The following is a 19,215-nucleotide window of genomic DNA, read 5'->3' as shown; positions in this document are numbered from 1 at the left end:
GTTGAAACGCAGAGAAGACGCAAACCGAGTAGGGCTTACGGAAACAGCTTTCACGGATTCATTCCATCCCAGGCCATTCTGAAAGCAGCTTTTCTAAGAACAGCCTCACCACTATCTGCTCCTCACAGATGGCTTGAGGAGCCTCTGCCATTGCAGCTCAGAGTGCTCCAATAAGCACCGTCAAAGCGTTTGTGCTCTGGCGGGTGCAGGCCGGATTCGCCGGCACAGGGCAATAGTGAGTGTCTCAACATTCTGCTGCAATGGGTCTCCTCAGCTGGAGCTCGGGGTGACAGACAGGAACACGCGCACTGTGCTCTATTCAACAGCGTATGCACCTCGCTGGGTTTCCTTTGATTAGTCTTACAATAGAGTTTTTTCATTTCAATCACCTTTTCCCCTTCCTTTCTTGCCTTGAGCGGAGTCCTTCATGTTTTTCACTCTCCCTTCTCTGTACACATCTCTCAAACCCCAGCCCCCGCTCTCTCCCCATCCATTCAGTTTCTAACCCCACCTCCATGGAACTCTGTAGCAAGATTAGACAAGACCAGACAAGACCCCATCCACCCCTGGAAGGAGTTCACCCCAGCCCCTGTTTAGGGGACGGGAATTTTTTTTATTTTATTTTATTTTATTTTTTTTAAATCTGCCTTCCACAGAGGCCATGGACAGTGAATACTGGGGCCAGCGGACATCTGCCCCAAGAAGTGGGGTGTATTGAGGGCTTCACTCGCTGTTTGTCTCTGGGCTCCTGGATTCCTTCCCCTGCCTATCAGATGGGAGGGGAAGGGAGAGCCTGGAGTGCAGTAGCAATGATTGGAGGCCTATTTCAGCCCAGCACCAGTTTGAGGGTCACTGAGCCTCTGGCAGAGCGAGCGGGTGCGCTGGGCAGCACGGCCTCGAACGCGGACAGCTGCAATGCTGCCCTGCATTCTGCTGAGCTAGTCACTGCTCACAAGCAGAGCTGGCATGAGGAGTGAGCGGAGTCCAACTCTGTGCTCTGTGGCAGATGGCAGGGGTCCTGTCTCACAGTCCAAGCTAGGGACTAGGCAAGAGCCAGGCTGCCTGACAGCCCAGTCTGCGTACACCTGTGCAAACAAGACGGCCGGGTGCTGTGCTGCCAATCACTCCCTTCCACAATCTAGGCATTCCAGTCGAGATTCCCGGCAAAGCGAATGCCGCAAGCAACCTCGTGTTGTCGCAGAGGCAGGGCACTGCCCAGCTCACTGCTAGGAGGCCTCACAATCCGGAGCTGCACAGCAGCTTGATGGCACTAGGAGGGAGGGGCAGCGTTGGATGAACAGAGGAGATCTGGCAGCTGTAGTGATCGATGCTCTGTGACTGTCCAAGACTGAACTCTCCTGTAAGAGCACGTGGCTGAGTTACGTCTGTATAAACACCCATAGCCACCTGGAACTGGCATCCCAAAAGCTAAATGAATCCCTTGGAATTTCCTGCTGTGGGGCAGAGCCACGCTCATGCGGGATGGGGTAAGCTAGTCCAATGACCGTCAAACCCACTGCTAATTCCTGCCTGGCGTCTCCTGTTTCAAGAGGTTTAGGATAGCTCTGAAACAAGGCTCCCTGCAAATCCTGCTCTCTAACCTCCACTCAGCTGAGACACATCCACCGCCTCATTACTTCCGCTCTCTGAAGTAACCCTAGCCCCAATGGCAGATGTTATCTGCTTGGTACAGAAGGTTAATTATTTGTGGTACTTAGTGCCTAGGAGCCACCGTTGTGGACCAGGGCCCCACTGTGCTAGGTTCTGTGCACACACAATAGCGGATGGTCCCTGCCACAAGGAGCTAGACACACCCAGAGGGGGGGAAAGGGCAGAACAGAATGAGTTCAGTGCTGTTGTGTGTCACCAACAAGGGAGTTTTGCTTCTTCCATGCCAGTAATGGCTAAAAAAACCAAAACAGCCTGACTAGTACTGCTACCAGACAGCAGCAGCACAGAGCTCAGCATGCAAGAGAAGACAATGCCCGGGGAAGCCATTGTACTAGGGTTATAACAACAACGATTACCTTTGAGTTGGCTTTGCCTCAGGGCCTCAGTTTCCCCAGCTAGTCATTAAATGCCAGGAAGGGGCCTCCTCACCCACTCTTAATATGTCCTTCCTTGATTTTTTGTGCATCTGTAGCACCCAGTGCACCCCAGCTTCAGGTCCTTGAAAACATCTAACAGGGGAAAATCCAAGTAGCTCTGCCCCTTTGCTATCTTGAGTCACCTTTTAACCTCAAGAAGTGGGCTTTTACATAGGAATTGCTATTGTGGATCGGCCCATCAAATATGGGATGGCATTTCCCTCTCCAGAAGAAATACCTGACGCTCCCAAGGAAGGCAGTGGTGTACTGGGGGATGGGACACTCCAGGATTGGCCCACTGGTGAGTAGTTAACACTCTGCAGTGTAAATTAGTTTGTGTCAAAGCTGCCCAGTACTTGCTACATACCTGGGCCTGAAGCCATCCGCCTTCTGGAAACACTGCAGGATCTCTCCTCAGCAACACATCACCCCTGTCCTACACTCTATGGGAAGCCAGTGGAGAGTCCCCTTCAAGGTTTGTCTTCAAGGTGCTTAATACCCTGGGCCCAGGGTGTTCAAAGCTCCAGGATAAAGAATGGTCAACATCTCTACTCCCCTGGCACAACAGAATTTCCTAGCACGTGGGTTGAACTCGTCTGCAGAGGATAGAGCACGTTCTAGGGGGCCAGTCCCAGACTATGGATCAGACTCCCCCAGGAATTAAGTACCATGAGAAACCTTCCCACCTTGTACTCCAACGCAACCTGCCTTCTCAACAAACAAAGAGCAGCATGGACATCCGAAAACAAACAAAACCCTATCAAAACAAAACATGCCACTGCGCACACACATCTCCCCGGGGAGAGGATGAGAGCAAGGGCAAGCCCCATGTGACGGTCACGTCACTTAATGTATGGATTGCACGGCGCTCAGATACGAGGAGGCTGCAGGTGGGATAAGAACCTAGGCAGCATTTTAAAAAGACATCCGGCTACACTATTCTAGAAGTCAGGAATGGGGGAGCCCTGTTAGATCACCCCATCTATCTGCCTGAGCTGATCTGCATCCCTTTGCAAGGCTCTTCAGAGTAGGGGGCTAAGGCTCCAGATCCATCAGCATCAGTGCTTCACTGGAACATGCGTGACTGGATGGCTCACGGGATTGAAGGAGCCTTCTCTCTCTCTGTCATCAGCTTGTCTCCAACCCAGATGGAGAATGACCAACAACAGTTCACATCCAGCCGCTGACTCAGTCCGTTTCCTAACGGACAAAGGTAGACAGTGAGAGCAGCCACCACACCGACGCTCACTTTGGAGAGCCACAGAGGCCTTTGGCACAGAAACTGACCAACGCTCGCATCCATCTCTTCAGAATGTGGATGGGGTGCAATGGCGGGGTGTGGGGAAACTTGCCCCAGCACCGCCTGTGCTGTACTGGCCCTGTGGGCGGAGGCTGCTCATTTCCAGTATCACCGCACACTTCACCCGCACGATTTAAAGAAAAAAAAAGCTCCTGAGAAATCAGCTTGGCAGACCGTCCGCATCAGCAGTGAATGCTCTGCGCGAGTGGGCTCTGAAGCGACAGGCCATTAAACGAATTCTATTTAACATCTTACGTGTAAAGTCCACTGATGAAACTTGCATCAGCGACAGCTTGGGTACAAAAAATTCACTGCACTATTAAAGGGACACAGTTCGGTGGCCTAGTGCAGGGGTGGGGAAACTTTTTGGCCCGAGGGCCACATCTGGGTATGGAAATTGGATGGCGGGCCATGAATGCTCACGAAATTGGGGTTGGGGTGCAGGAGGGGGTGAGGGCTCTGGGGTGGGGCCAGAAATGAGGAGTTCAGGGTGCAGGAGGCGACTCCAGGCTAGAGCAGTGGGTTGGAGGGGGGCGGGAGGGGTGAGGGCTCTGGCTGGGGGTGTAGGCTGTGGGGTGGGGCCGGGGATGAGGTATTTGGGGTGCAGGAGGGTGCTCCGGGCTAGAACCAAGAGGTTCGGAGGGCGGGAGGGGGATCAGGGCTGGGGCAGGGGGTTGGGGCACGGGAGAGGGTCAGGGGTTCAGGCTGTAGGCAGTGCTTACCTCAAGCAGCTCCTGGAAGCAGCAGCATGTTCCTCCTCTGACTCCTACGTGGAGGCGCAGCGAGGCGGCTCTGCACACTGCCCATCCGCAGGTGCTGCCCCTGAAGCTCCCATTGGCCACAGCCAATGGGAGCTGCGGGGGCGGCTCTTGGGAGGGGGGCAGCGCACGGAGCCACCTGGCTGCCCTTAAACGTAGGAGCAGGAGTGGGGGGACATGAAGCTGCTTCCGGGAGCCGCAGCATGCATGCGTGGAGCGTCCCCTGACCCCGCTTGAGCGGGAGCTTGAGGGTCAGATTAAATTGGCTGGTGGGCCGGATGTGGACGTAGTTTCCCCACCCCTGGTCTAGTGGCTCGAGATCATGCGGAAACCCAGAGATGTGGGTTCTAATCCTAGCTCTGCTACTAATCTGTAGGGGGACCTTGGAAAAAGTCACGTAACCTCACTACACTTCTTTTCCCCCCCTCCCGCCCACCCTCTGTGTCGACTTTGGTTGTAAACGCTTCAGAGCAGGGACTGTCTCTTACCACGTTTGTACAGTGCCTAGCACAAGGGGTTCTGATATCAGGTGAGGTCTTTGGGTCTCCCATTATGCCAGTAATGATGGGGGACCCACTGCAGATCAGCCCATCAAGTCTGGGATGGTATTCCCCTCTCCAGGAAAGATACCTGACACTCCAAAGGAAGGCAGTGGTGCGCTGGGGGACAGGACACTCCAGGACTGGCCCACCGGTGAGTAGTTAACACTCTGCAGTATAAGGCTTTTATCATTAACTTGGTGCATTTGACAGCCCATTGGCTAGTCAGTTTCCAGGCTGTGTTACACACAGGGGAGAAGATAAGGCTCAAAACTGCACACACTGATAAGTACTTCCCTTTAAGTAGGTGACAAGTCGCCAGTGACTTCTATGGCCACTGTTGTTGCACTTACGGTTAAGCACATGTGTGTCGACTGACTCAGGGCCTAGGACTGTAAAGGCACAAAAACTAACAGGGGGACTCCAGCAGGTGCAGTTACCCATGAGATGGGACTGTAGTTTGATTGTGTGCCTTTAAACTAGTGCGAAGGCATATTAACACCTGAGTTACAGTGACACTCTCTGGTGAGCTGGTGGTATTGCAGTCTATTCAGGTTTTACCCAAGCTTAGAACAAAGCCTTTCATTAAGCTGTGCATGCGCAAGGAATGTGGGACAGTATGGAGCTGACGGTTAATACATCCAAATGGGCACCCCATGGAGAGACAACGAGCAGTCCTTGTGGCACCTTAGAAATTAACAAATTTATTTGGGCATAAGCTTTCATGGGCTTTTCATAGCCCACGAAGGCTTATGCCCAAATAAATTTGTTAGTCTCTAAGGTCCCACAACGACTGCTTGTTGTTTTTGCTGATACAGACTAACACGGCTGCCCCTCTGAAACCTGACCCCATGCAGAGTTTCTGCAATTTCACCCCAGCTGTGCAAGACAGAAACGTACAGCAGCTATTCCCAGTCTCTCTCTAGGTTCCTAGAGCAGCATCCATTGCTTGGGGGACCTCCTGGATGGAGCTGAGCTAACAAGACTCGCAATAGGCCAGTGATCTCCTTGGCTTCCCAAGCAGGCAGGGATACAGCTGAACTTACTTCGCCTTCTCCCCTCCTCTGGGAGATCTCTGCTAATTGGGCCGGGAGCCTCCCTTTTCAGTCATCAGGGTCTCATGCTGGGTGGAGTGAAGGGGGTGAGCAGGGAAGGCTGCGACAGGTGGGGTCGTGGTTCTGTCCCTGGCGTGTTTGAAGCGCTGATTCCTTCACCCCCTGCAGAGAGCTCCTGCCTCACAAACACCCACCCCTCCCTTGGGCATGCCAGCTCCCAGAAGGCCAAGTGTCTTGTTTTAGGGGCCCTCAAAACGGAGTTTGGAGTCTATAAGAGCAAAGGAGTGGCATTGGTTAGAGCCAGAGACTGCATGGCCAGGCCTCCCTCTGACAGCCTTGTCAGCACACCTGTATTGGTCCTGCTGCCCTTACCGCAGCCCTGACAACGCCCCTCCATCCTCACCTGCACCCTTATCCCGGCCAAGTCTCTCCCCGCCTCAACAAAAGGGAAAGGAGGTCTCACTGACCTGTATCCCACGCATGCCATTCTCAAGCAATAACCATTTCTTTACCTGCTTGCATTGAAGACACTGGCGCTGCTGAGGCTGGAATTGCTGGAGGCTTCCAGGCAGCCTAGAGGAAGATCAAAGGAGCACTAGTTAGCTGCTTTGATGGGGCAGATTGAGACAGCGACTCCTACTCATCCCCCTGGCTGGAGAACACCGCAGTACCCTGTAGATCTGTGCAGTGAAGACAGTCATTTAGGCCTCTGGAAGAGCTCACCCTCAGGTCCATCACCACACTGCAGCAGGCACTTTACATTGTGTATGGACCCATGTTAGACAGACTCTCTCCTGGTGCCCTCTAGTGAAGGAAGGTGGCCATGAGGATATTTTCACTAGGACAAGCTCAAGCTATAGCTCTCCAAGTCCACCTAGCATTTAGATGTTACTCATCCACCTCAGCCCAGCCTTCCTCCCTCTTTAGCCCTGTGATACAGGAGGGCCAGGGAGCAGTGGGAGAGTGCTAGAGGGGAAATATACAAGCTCAAGGCTAATTAAGGCGTGATTCCCTGTAGAATAGGGAAGGTGGCTGTAGGTTAATTGGAGCACCTACAGTCAACTAAGGCCTTGTTAGGGTAGGCATCCCTAAGGAGATCCTGACAGACCAAGGGACTCCCTTCATGTTGAGAGTAAAGAAAGACTTATGTACCCTGCTCCACATCCAAACCTTGCGAACCTCGGTCTGTCATCCCCAAACAGATGGTCTGGTTGAGTGATTTAACCGAACTCTCAAGAGCATGATCCGAAAGGTGGTGGCCCAAGACGGAAAAGACTGGGATACCCTCCTCCCATACCTGAAGTTTGCAATACGAGAAGTTCCCCAAGCATCTACTGGATTCTCTCCCTTCGAGTTACCGTATGGACGCCACCCATGTGGCGTATTAGACATCGCAAAGGAAGAATGGGAGGAACAACCCAACCTGGGGAAGAACGTCATTACACATGTAGCCCAAATGAGAGAACGAATAGCCCAAGTGACCCCCATAGTATGAGAGCATTTGGAAAAAGCACGAGAGTCCCAACGAACCTACCACAATCGTCGGGCAAAAACACAAGAACTTCAACCAGGAGAACGGGTGCTGGTACCAACAACAGAAAGTAAGCTCCTGGCCAGCTAGCATGGACCCTATGAGATCGTGGAAGCTGTTGGGGAGGTGAATTATAAGGTGAAGCAGCCAGACCGCCGAAGGCCAGAGCAGATATACCATATCAACTTACTGAAACCCTAGCATGATCGGGAGACGTTCCTGGCTGCCCTGCCGGTTCAATCCCAGGCAGATGGCCCACAAGGGCAGGTAAAGATATCCCCAAATTAGCCCCAGAACAACCAACAGAGGTTGTTGAAATGATCCAGAGGAACCAAGACGTGTTCTCCACACAACTAGGCCATACGGTGCTGATCCAGCACCACACAGTCACCTGTCCTGGAGCACGGGTGACAATAAAACCCTATCGCATACCAGAGGCAAAAAAAAAAAAAAAAAAGAAGAAATTAGGGCAGAAGTAAAGAAGATGCTGGAACTTGGGGCGATTGAGGAATCTCACAGCCAGTGGTCCAGCCCTATTGTCTTGGTCCCCAAGCCTGATGGCAGCCTGAGGTTTTGTAACGACTTCCGGAAGTTAAATGAGGTATCCCAGTTCGATGCCTATCCAATACCACGTATTGATGAGCTGGTGGACCAGTTAGGCGAGGCCCGATACTTAACCACCTTGGATTTGACAAAAGGCTACTGGCAGATTCCCCTGGCTGAGGACGCCAAGGAAAAAACCACTGTCTCTACACCTGATGGCCTTTCCCAATATACCGTCCTCCCTTTGGGGCTCCATGGGGCCCCCCGCGACTTATGGACAGATTACTTCGACCCCATGCCAAGTATGCTGCTGCCTATTTAGATGATGTGGTAATACATAGCCCTGACTGGGAGACGCACCTGGGGAAAGCGGAAGCAGTACTCGATGCTCTTAGACAGGCTGGCCTCACCGCTAACCCGTCCAAATGTGCAACAGGGTTAGCTGAGGCCAGAAACCTCGGGTATGTAGTCGGAAGGGGCCTGGTGAAGCCCCAATGGAACAAAGGGGAGGCAATACAGGAATAGCCTCGCCCAAGCCGCAAGAAGCAAGTCAGAGCATTCTTAGGGATAGTAGGGTACTATCGCCGGTTCATCCCTCACGTCACCACAAGGGCAGCACCTCTGACAGACCTGATAAGAGCTCGGGGCCTGGAGATAGTTAAGTGGACCGAAACGGCAGAAGAAGCTTTCACAGACCTAAGGACGGCCCTTTGCAGCCACCCGGTGCTCATAGCCCCAGATTTCAAAAAGGAATTCATCCTACAAACAGATGCCTCAGAGGTAGGACTTGGAGCCGTCCCTTCACAGATGGTGGGGGATGAGGAGCACCCAATCGTTTACCTTAGCCAAAAGCTCCAGCCCAGGGAACAACGGTACGCCGTAGTAGAAAAGGAATGCCTATCGGTTAAATGGACCATGGAGATTCTACGGTACTAACTGCTTGGGTGGCGGTTCACCCTTGTGACAGACCATGCCCCACTCCAATGGATGCACACAAACAAGGAGAAGAATGCACGAGTGACTAGATGGTTTCTATCCCTACAACCTTTCCACTTCCAGATACAGCATAGTACCGGAAGCCAACAGGGCAACGCGGACAATCTGTCACGACAACACTGTCTCTCGTCCCAAGTAACCCAACCCCGTGGTGCTGAGCGGGGGGGAGAAGAGATGTGTGATACAGGAGGGCCAGGGAGCAGTGGGAGATTGCTAGAGGGGAAATATACAAGCTCAAGGCTAAATAAGGCATGGTTCCCTGTAGACTAGGGAAGGTAGCTGCAGGTTAATCGGAGCACCTGCAGTCAATTAAGGCCCTGTTAGGAACCTACTAAAACCCCCCTGCATCAGGCAGACATAGGAGGAGGAGGAAGGAAAAAGGACTGGAGCTTGGAGGTGTGTGGAGAGATTTGGAAGACCTGAGAACTGAAGGAAGGGAGACCCTCCCCCAGCAGGGCAGGGAGACTCCCTTCCCTCCAGCATTTAAGGACCGAGGGTAACCCCACCTAAGGGGGATGAGGGTAAGAAACCCGCAGGGGTTGAGAGGGGCTGGGACTCAGAGCAAACCCAGACCCTTCCCCCGCTTCCCTCCTCTAACACCTTCCCGGGCTAGCAGTGGGGGCCTCGGCACCCAAGAGCAGGGGCAAAGGGTGGCATCTTAGCTCCCCGCCAAGAAAAGCGCAGGATCCACCAGACTAACATCGGCCATCTTGCCACAGCCCTTACAGAAAAGGAACCCAGCTAGTACCATCAAGGCTTGCAAACTGGTTTCTTAACTTCAGAGGAAGAAATTCCAACCTTGCCCCAAAATTAAGTTAATGGAACTGAACTAGACGATCTGGTCATTTCCCCATCCAGTGACTGACTGGTACCTCTGAGAACGGACCTCTTGGGTCCCAGTCCAGTTAGCAATGGGGCAGGGTGTCCAGTCGCAAACCATACCACCCCATCTGGCACTGACCAGTCTCTCCATTGACAGGCAAGGGAAGGCCTGAATGCCAAACAGGCTGGCTTTCTCAGACCCAGAACGGTCCCATTTGGGTCAGGGAACAGGCATGATAGGAAAGTTCATACTGTACCTGGTCTGGGGGTGAACAAGGCCTCTGGCTGCAGGGCTCTTAACGCAGCACATATCACTGGGAATTGCACTGGTTTTTAAGCCATTCAACAATAGGTGGGGAAGGGGAAATATTTTCCTCCCTACACACCTTCTGATTTATGTTCCAGCCCCACCCCCCCTTCCTGAACCCCTCTAGCTGCTACCTGGAATCTACTCCCGGTAATACAATTCCTTAGGCTACGAGATACTGGTTATATCATGAAATCCAGATCCAAGTCAGAGTCTTCCCCACCCTGGCCAGATCTGCCTCTGTACAACGAGCGGGTGATGTGAACACTGTTCATTCTGCTCCTGATCAGCTCAGAGTCACTGGAGAGCAGATTCTGCAGTGCCCAAGCCAGCACCCTGAGGGAGGGAGAGAGCAGCACCTGCTCTCCGATGATTACAAAAGGCTGGCAGCCTGTCAACCAGCAACTGAAGCAGCAAAGCTGGTTGAAAACCTCAGCCTAGGAAGAGAAGTCTGGGGCTGTACGTTTCACACTGCAGTCCCACACCCCTCCAGATAGACTGGCTTACATTTCAAAAGGCTGCTCCTAGACTGGCCAGGAATCAAATGCCGGCGGCCCCCATGGCAAGCGAGAATTCTGCACCGAGCCACCAATATCCCGGCTGCAGGAAAGGCTGGACCAGTCGTTTAAAGATTGAACCCTGGTCTACACAACATTTAGATCAACCCAGTCACGGCACTCAGGGGTGTGAAAAATTTACACCCCAAGCGCCGTACGTAAGCCAGCCTGACCCCGCTGTAGGTGCAGTTAGGTCAGCGAAGGAATTCTTCCAGTGACTTCGCTCGGGCCCCTTGGAGAAGTGGGATATTGACACTGATGGAAACCCCCCACCATCGACGTCGGGGGCATCGCTGGCGCTCGGGTGGCAGAGCTGCAGATGTGCTTCCATAGCGCAGACCGGCCCAGAGTCCCAGGGACGCCCCGGGCCAGGAACTGCTCATCACGTACACTGAAGCTGCTACGTCAGCAACTGAACAGAGACCAGGTAAAGTGTGATCTAGTGAGAACACCGCAACATTGCAACACAAGAACTAGGGGTGATTCACAGGGTTATATTTAATGTGAACGCTCCTCTCCCCATGGCGCTAGAAATGGGATTTACTCGGTTTCATATTTGTTTAGTCAGTCCCCTGGAAAGGGCTAACTAGGACAGAGGGTTAGGTTGGTGCATGGCAATCACTTTAATTAAGAAAAAAAGCCTCGCTCTTGCATTGGCCAGGAATCGAACCAGGGCCTCCCGCGTGGCAGGCGAGAATTCTACCACTGAACCACCAATGCTGCAGCTGGAAAAAACTGCTTCTCCAGCTGTTTTGTTCACGCTGCACACATGGTGAAAGTCAGGAAGTTTCTAGTTACAGTCCTGCTTTGGAAACATCTAAGAAAGTGCTGGGATGTGCCTTCCCTGGCTGCAGCCCTGCAACCTCCCAGCAGGGCTGCAGCCAGGGAAGGAAGCGTTGGGATATGCCAAGCCTGGGCCTCCAGTGCCAGGGCAGGGTGCAGCCTCCGTGAGCCGTGCACATTTTAACTGAAAAAGAGCCACAGGCAGCTCGCGATCCACGGTTTGCCCACCCCTGCCATATACAATCAAAACTGCCAGCCTCTAAATCCCAGACAAGAGCGATCGCACTCCCCTCTCTTTCATGGATTTTGCTATCTTGGCTACTAGGAGAATGGTGTTGCCAGCTGTGGACGTGCGGCCTGAAAGCCCTGCATGCACTAGAAAAGTCATTTGTTTCTGACAGCAGTCATCTGCATCAGTCTGTCCTGAGCCAATGGCAAAGAGGTAAAGTGAACCTATTTTCAACACCCCTGCAGAAAATGTGATTGAGAGTCAGTGGATGATCATGCTCGAGTGCAATCAAGACTAACTGTTTTGGCGACAGGCACATCATAGGGGACCTGTTGCTGATAGCCATTGTCAGCAATACATTAGGTCATTTTCTTAATGTAGATGCTACCTTAAAAGCAAGTAGTATTCAAATTGGTGGTGGTGAGGAGCCCTAGTCAAGGACCCCACTGTGCTATGCATTGCACAAACACAACAAAAAGATGGTCACTGCCCCAGACCTCTAGGTGAGGGGGAGTTAACTGCTAAACACACTTCTGTGTCAACTGTTGGCTATAAGTAGGATAGCCCCTATAAATAACTTTTTGGGTGAAGATCAAGCCACATTTAAAAAGATCCTAAGGACCTACCATGTAGTGACTTGACAGGAGACTTGTGAAGTACTGTTGCTCTTCTTATTAGCATTGTGATCAATTACATGTCCTCTTACATGCTGTCCCAAAGACTCATTGACTCCCAGGATTAAGATAGAACTGGGAAATTCGCTACACAATGCCAGGTGTGATGCCATTGCCTGTGGTCACTGACAACAGTCTACTAAGGACAGTTGTCTCTCTGGAGTGGCCCCACAGGCAATGCCAGGCAGGGTCAGAGTGTGCACCCCGTCACATGCCAATGGAGATTGGAGGGCACAGTGTGCTGGGATGCTTTTGTCCATCCTGGCGACATGGCTGAAAAAGCATGCCATGCCACTTCAGGATATGAGGAGTGACTGAAGGTAAGCTGGGTTTTTGCCAGATTTTGACATTTTGCGCAAAGGTCAAACCACTTTTTACTCAGGATTTGGTGCTGACAGCACACAGAACACTGCTGGCTGCTCCAAGTCTATCTGTAGCAGGGTACAGGTTTTTGACCAGCTTAGCAATATGGGTAGTACACAGGTTTGATAGATCCTGAAATTTGGTAAATGTATGTAGGTTCCATCAACTTGATTGTAATTGGTTTCAACAATTCTTTAGATGCAGTTTTAATGTATTTCACCTGTGCTGTGATTCTTCAGGGCAGTTTGTTTTACAGTCTTTGTATTTTGAATGTTTCTTTCCTCTGTTTTTAAAATGTCAACACAAACAGGAGAAACAGACTATGCAGCAGAAACAGTGACAGACTATACATACTGCTGTCAAGTGTGCAAAGACAACAAAATGAAAAAGGGGAGGGAGGGTTATTCTCTAACCTTTCCTCACTTATCCTAGTTGTTACCAGACATGCCAAACCCGTGGGGGGACCACAGAAATTGGGCTTGTTTTTGGCTTAATTGGTTTGTGAGTTGCTTGTTGGCTAGTTTTTCGCTTGCAACTTGTTAGGCTTGAACCTTGGTTTTTTGATCGGCTCCCAGAAAGCAGGGGTGCACAGTGGGCCCCATCACAGTCCCAGACTGCACACTGGGGGGAATCTACTCAGAGTGTTGGCTTTTTCTTATCTTCAAAGAGGATTTATTTTCCACAGCTGCTCTGCAAGAGAAACTCACAAACTGTACAGGGGAGCCATGAAACTGACTAGACTACAAGCTTTCTGAGGCAGAAACTGTGTCTTTTCTCCTCTTTTTGTACAGCGCCTAGCACAATGCAGTCCTGGTCTCTGACAGGGGCTCCTGCGCATTACCACCTAACAAATACACATGGTACTGTCAAGTGCATAAAGTAAACTGGAGAAAGAAGTCTGTCAATTACAGTGACCTTGGGTTTTACATTATAGTAGAAGGTAAAATAATTCAGACAGAAATGTGATTTTTCAGGTGACAAAGTCTCTTTAAATACTTCGGTAGCTGGCAAGTGGCAAAAAAAGTTTAGGGACGCACATGCACACTACTTGGGTTGTACTGATACTTGAGTGAGGTCATTACAATTCTCCTCAATCCCAAATAATGAAGCTTACAAGGACCTATGCAAAAGGCAAGAGCCATGTCCCTAGATTCCATGTTAATTATGTACTGACTTAACCCACAACCAGGAATAAGGAAAAATCATTTCACTACCACGATGTAAATGCTCAAACAATAGCTTCCACAGACAACCACTGCATTGCAGCCATTTGACTTTAGACTGAGCAAGGGCTATATTGAGGCTAGATTGCGCATTGTAAAGGGGCATGCCAAGTTACAATGCTCAACGGTTTCTAGGATTTAATATTATGGAAGCACTCAGGCCTGGTCTACACTTAAAATTGCGTTAGACATAGAAGCATCGCTGAGGAGTGTGAAAAATCCACACCACTGAGTGTTGTAGCTATGCTGACCTAGCCCCCAGTGTTGAGGCAGTGTTCCTACACCAGATGGAAAACCCCTTCTGCTGGCATAGGCTGTGTCTACACTATGTGATTATGCCGACATAGCTATGGTGCTGTAGCTGTGTCAGTATAGTCCCTGCGGTGTAGATGCAGCCTCAGGCTCCAATCAGGAGGAGCAGATCCACTGTGCTGCATGCTGTACAAACAAAAGACAGATCAGAAAGTCTTTCTTGACTGAGGACATAGTTGTGAAATAGGATTTGAAGTGCCAGGAAATGCAACATTTTATATGCATTTAGCAGACTGGACTGCAACAAAAGAACGGAAGCCAATGGGGAAAGCGTCAGCTTCGTTGATTCTGATGGACCGATCTGCCCAATCACACATCTAATAAATGGGTCCCAAGTTGCGCCTCACAGGTGCTCTGTCCATCAGCTCCCCAAGGCCTTGACTGGAATATGTCTGAACAGGCAACCCTGGGACATGCAGGTGAAGCACCAAAATGCTAACTATTTGGATGCCATCCTGACAAAGCCACAATGAAAAGGGACTCACCGCTGGAGGTCACCTGCTGCTGGGAGAGGGATTCCTCCTTGGGTTCCATCTGGAGGCTCAGGGATTGCTTGCCCTCATCCGTTTCGTCATCTTCTGGGATGACCAGCTTCATCAGGCTCTGGTTACACACATTAGCTACCTCTTTGATGCCTGAGCAGAGAGGATGTAAGGAACAATCTAATCCAAGATGCTTTACACCTTAGACAAGCCATGCAGCAAGGACCCAGAAGAATACATCAGAGCCATTCCCATTCCCTAACCCACATAGTTCACACCCCGTCCAGCCATGACAGCATCCCTGTAAGCTATACATTCTGACAGCTGCCCTCTCACATTACTGCCCCCCACCCTTTTTGGGCAAGGGTGGAGGGAACTATATATTTGTGGCAGGAGGGTTGGCTAATTCCTTGTGTCCCACCTCAGCAACCCCCGAATCCAAGTAGCAATCCTCTGCTACCACATCACACCAGAGTACACAGCTGGAAGGGTCTGCTAAGGTGACCAGATATGTCCTGTTAAGTGATCAGACATCAGCGCTCACACTCCACAGAGATGGGGCAGTTCATCCCGCTCGGAGGCAGTGCTTCAAGGAGACTCAAGCATCATTACAGGAAGGGGCCATTCCTGAGTTCACACCATCATGCGCCAGAGAAGGTGATTTTCCCAGGCTAACCACTGACTGACACCAAGGGCCAGCAGTGGCCCCATTACACATGCAGCATGCGATTTCCCTCCTCCCCAGAGATCTTACCTATTTGGGTTCCCCTTCTTCCCAGGCCTGGTCAGGTCATTTAAACCCACCTGGGGGCCTAAGGAGAGGTAAGATTGTAACAATCTTTGTTTCTTTCCCCCCCTTCCACCAAACCCTCTCTGGCCAGGAGAACTGGGATTAGCTCCCTGAGGAGCTTTAACAATGCCCCCAGAATACCCGTTCATAGCTGCGTATGCTTGGTGATGACTACATGACCGAGAGGAAGCAGAGACACTGGAGCCTGGCAGCAGTGCCTGCTTCCCCTGATCTGGGTAACAAGGATACTCTTCTTCCGGTCATCATAGGATAGGCATGGCAGAACAGCGGTCAGGATCCCTGAGGAGTAGGGCAGCATCACCCGACCAGCCAGCTGGATGAATTCCCTCATCCAGCACATGGCTGTCAGCTGAATCAGATCATCTGGAAAACAGGGACCAAGGAGAGCTGAGGAAGAGGCAGGTGGCGCAAATGGATCAAACTCAACAAGTTACCCAACATGCACAATGAGATGACACTTGGCTTCTGGTTTCGGTTTCATCAGCAGGGTCATAGTGAGGGGTGCTCTCCCAAAGATCCATCCCCAAAAGCCAAGAGTAGCTGGATGTTAAAAATGTTTAGTGAAAGTGCTAAATGTAAACGTGCTGGTAATCATTAGGCTTCAGTGTTAACCCCCACTGACATTCATAAGGGCAGTACATGCATCAATGTTAAGCATTTATAACATGCTCCTCACCACAGGAATTGTACACCTAAGTCACCACCACAACACAGAGGCCCAAATATGCTCTACATGCCTCCCTCCTTCCCCTGAGGCCGCTAGGGGATTTACTGCTTAACTCTCCAGGTTCTACCGCAGAGTAGCAGTTGAAGAGGCCTGTCTGCAAACACAGGCAGACAGCATTGCACTGGCTCCCACTCAGGGGGTCTCTTTCAGAACCACAAGGGGCAGGAAGATTGCTTTAAAGAAAATTCTGAAGAAACTAATGGGGCCAGCAGAAGGGTGAGTGCTGGTATGAGGTACCAGCCTGGCCGCACACCCAGCTGCCCCCTTCTTCCCACTTGGCCTCTAGCCCCCCCCACACTGAGGGTTTGTCCTGATCCAGCGACCCACTCACCAGCAGTGCGAACACCCAGTCTAGGCAGGAACAGCCTCTATTTGCGCAGATTGTGCAAACCCCTGCTTGAGACCTGAGTAAGCTGCACAAATGCAGATCACAGCTTATAGCAGGTTTCAGAGTAACAGCCGTGTTAGTCTGTATTTGCAAAATGAAAAGGAGTACTTGTGGCACCTTAGAGACTAACCAATTTATTTGAGCATAAGCTTTCGTGAGCTTTCGTTGCATCCGATGAAGTGAGCTGTAGCTCACGAAAGCTTATACTCAAATAAACTGGTTAGTCTCTAAGGTGCCACAAGTCCTCCTTTTAGCTTATAGCAGTTTACCCTGTCTCCACCCAAGGCTTGCAGCATTCGTGCAGTTAAGGCAGGGGGAGCTGCCGATGGCTGAAGTTGGGGTAAACCCCAGTGAAGAGACCACAGACATAGCAGGATGCACGGAACCAAATAAAACCCTTTAAAACTGTTCCATCAATAACCTGATTTACCCCGATTCAGTTGCTCAGGCCTGGGTGTCACAGAGTCACACCGGTTTTGCTAGAGGTGTTATTTTATAATCAATACCAATTTAGACAGAGATGAAACTTGGCACTCTAAAACTGAGGCAGACCGAGTTTACAGGCTTAGCTGGCATGGGTAAATTCAGAGAGTTTAAATAGACACAATCGCTTTCAAATCAAAATAAGTATTTTTGGTGGTTTTTGTATGGGGTGTATTATCCATGTTTATCAGGTAAAACCAAAAATGAGAAACCCTAAACATATTAATTATCTATGCCACAGAAAGCCTGAGGGACTTGGGCCTAATTTTTCAGTCCTGGGGACACCTAAAATCCAGTGGTGTGCCATGACACTTTTAGTAAGGCATGCAATTCTACAACGGCGTGCGAGGTCACACTGCGTGGAGGACACCATTTTGTTTTACAAAGTGATAACTCCATGCATGTTTGGGGTCTGGCAGAAGTGTCCCATGGCCACAGTCATGTTCAGGGCTTTCGTGTTCTTGTGGAAGGGAATTCTGGAGCGATGTAATGCAAGCAGTAGTAATTCACAGGGGTGACAGCGTTAAAGGCTACGGAGCACAGCAGCATGCCCAGACACCCAGACTTGCTGGCCACGCTTGCAATGCTTCTAGCCCTCGGGCCGTTGCCTGAGCCCACCTTCCAGCAGGGGCAGCTCCAAGGTCTTTTATTTAATAAAGTCAGGAGGAATCTGTTTAAACCAAGGCATCTTTCCAAGCACATTCTGCTGAGAGTGAGAAAAAGCATTTCTGAGCATGGGACAAACCAGGGCCTGGATTTGCGGCGAGGTCTCCGGTCACTCTAATATCACTGGTACAGCACTGGTGGAAACTGTCCAGCTGAGCAGTGACATTTGGGACATCAATATGAGGGATCCCAGTGTCAGGGGCAAAGCCCCAGCTACTGTCGCTATACAACACTTGACACTCAGGCAGAAGGGGCAATAGAAACCTGGAATCCTGCTCCATTTTATTGGCGGAGAAACTGACAACCAGTAGACTACGGTGGTGAATCAACCTGAAGGGTGATTGGCAAATGCACTCACTGACAGCTTCACACTTTTACCAGTGCCTTCAGAGGGCACACTCACCCACTTCCATGGGAGAGGAGTGGGGGCAGTGGTGAGCGCTTGTGAACCCCACCCCTCAACATTTTTAATTCCAGACTATGCTGGTAGGTGAACAGATACTAACTGTGTATGGTGCCTGGCTTCCTGAACTCTAACACTGGGATCCCATGCTTGGGCCAGGAATGCAATTCTCCACCAGCTTTAATCAAAGAGCTTTCCAAGTATATTCCATGGTGGGAAGTTCCCCAAGACAGGATTTTCAGAGCCCCATGCAAAGCAGTTCATCCTCCCTTTGAAAACACAACCCTGTCCAAGGCCTGGTGCTGGTTCAGCCATGAGCGAACCGTGATCCAACACAAGTGCTGTGTTGGTGCTGGGATTGTAGCCTGTTTTCTCGGAGGGGAAGGGGAGCTGTAGAGGAGAACTGTGCCGTCTACACCAACAACAGACTTCAATCCTGAATCAAAGGTTTTGGTCACAGTCACAGGGACCGTGGCTGCCACCCAGGCTCCATCCAGCACGCTGGGCTTTGCACACTCACCAGAAGCCTGACAGTGAATCACTAGAATATTGGCCATTTCTGCAAATTTGACGCTGGAAGGATTCTTCTTGATCTCTTTAAGGAACTCCCCGAGGGCCACCTCACACCTGCAGGGCAGAAGGACAACCAGTTAAGAGACTCATTCTCAGCCTACAGAACACAGGGACCTTACACCAACCTTCCTGTGTACATATGAACTGACATCAAGAGCCAAGGCATCACCAGTTAGCTGCAGTGAATCTGAGCACGTATCTCCCACCAGCTGTGGTGGTCAGCACTCATCCTAACATCAAGCACATGCCTGTGAGTTATCCACACTCAAGTTAACTCCCCTTGAGTTAGCCCAGCTTGAGAGAGAGCAGCCACACTACAAAATAACACTGGCTGCACAGAGCAACTGTGAGCGCTGCACAGACCAGCTGCGTCCCCACCACATTGAGCTTGAGCATCAGCAGCATTTAACTGTCAACCCACATCCTCTGCCAGGCCAGCTAGCTTGAGTTTATAGCACCCCTGAGCTCGAGATGTGTGTGAGAACAGGAGTCGGGTTAGGGGCTACACTCGAGTTACATCTCAAGCTAACTCTGCCATGAAGACAAACCCATGGTGAGCTGCTGCCTCACTGACCCAGTAGTCAGCATCTTGCCTCTCAGACA

At 50.9% G+C, this 19,215-nt stretch overlaps 1 protein-coding gene and 1 non-coding gene across 11 annotated transcripts in view; both read right to left on the bottom strand.

The window, feature by feature from the left end:
- Positions 1-19,215, bottom strand: part of VAC14 (VAC14 component of PIKFYVE complex) — a 200,416-nt gene that overhangs the window by 155,594 nt on the left and 25,607 nt on the right. For all 10 annotated transcript variants that reach the window (XR_005222314.2, XR_005222311.2, XR_005222312.2 and 7 more), the window contains 4 exons: positions 18,560-18,666; positions 15,601-15,735; positions 14,565-14,714; positions 6,252-6,312 (listed from right to left, as the gene is read on the bottom strand). Coding sequence is in view for 6 of the 10 variants with exons in the window: in XM_037878219.2 (XP_037734147.1) it covers positions 6,252-6,312; positions 14,565-14,714; positions 15,601-15,735; positions 18,560-18,666 (453 nt within the window). In the remaining 4 variants the exon portion in view is untranslated. The remainder of the gene's footprint in view (positions 1-6,251; positions 6,313-14,564; positions 14,715-15,600; positions 15,736-18,559; positions 18,667-19,215) is intronic.
- TRNAG-GCC lies at positions 11,145-11,215 on the bottom strand. Its single transcript has one exon. It is a non-coding gene; the product is annotated as a tRNA-Gly (tRNA).

The sequence above is a fragment of the Chelonia mydas genome, chromosome 12 (assembly GCF_015237465.2).
Source record: "Chelonia mydas isolate rCheMyd1 chromosome 12, rCheMyd1.pri.v2, whole genome shotgun sequence".
Lineage (NCBI taxonomy): Eukaryota > Metazoa > Chordata > Testudines > Cheloniidae > Chelonia > Chelonia mydas.
The sequence above is the reverse complement of the archived record's forward strand: the minus strand, read 5'-3'. Positions and strand labels throughout refer to the sequence as shown.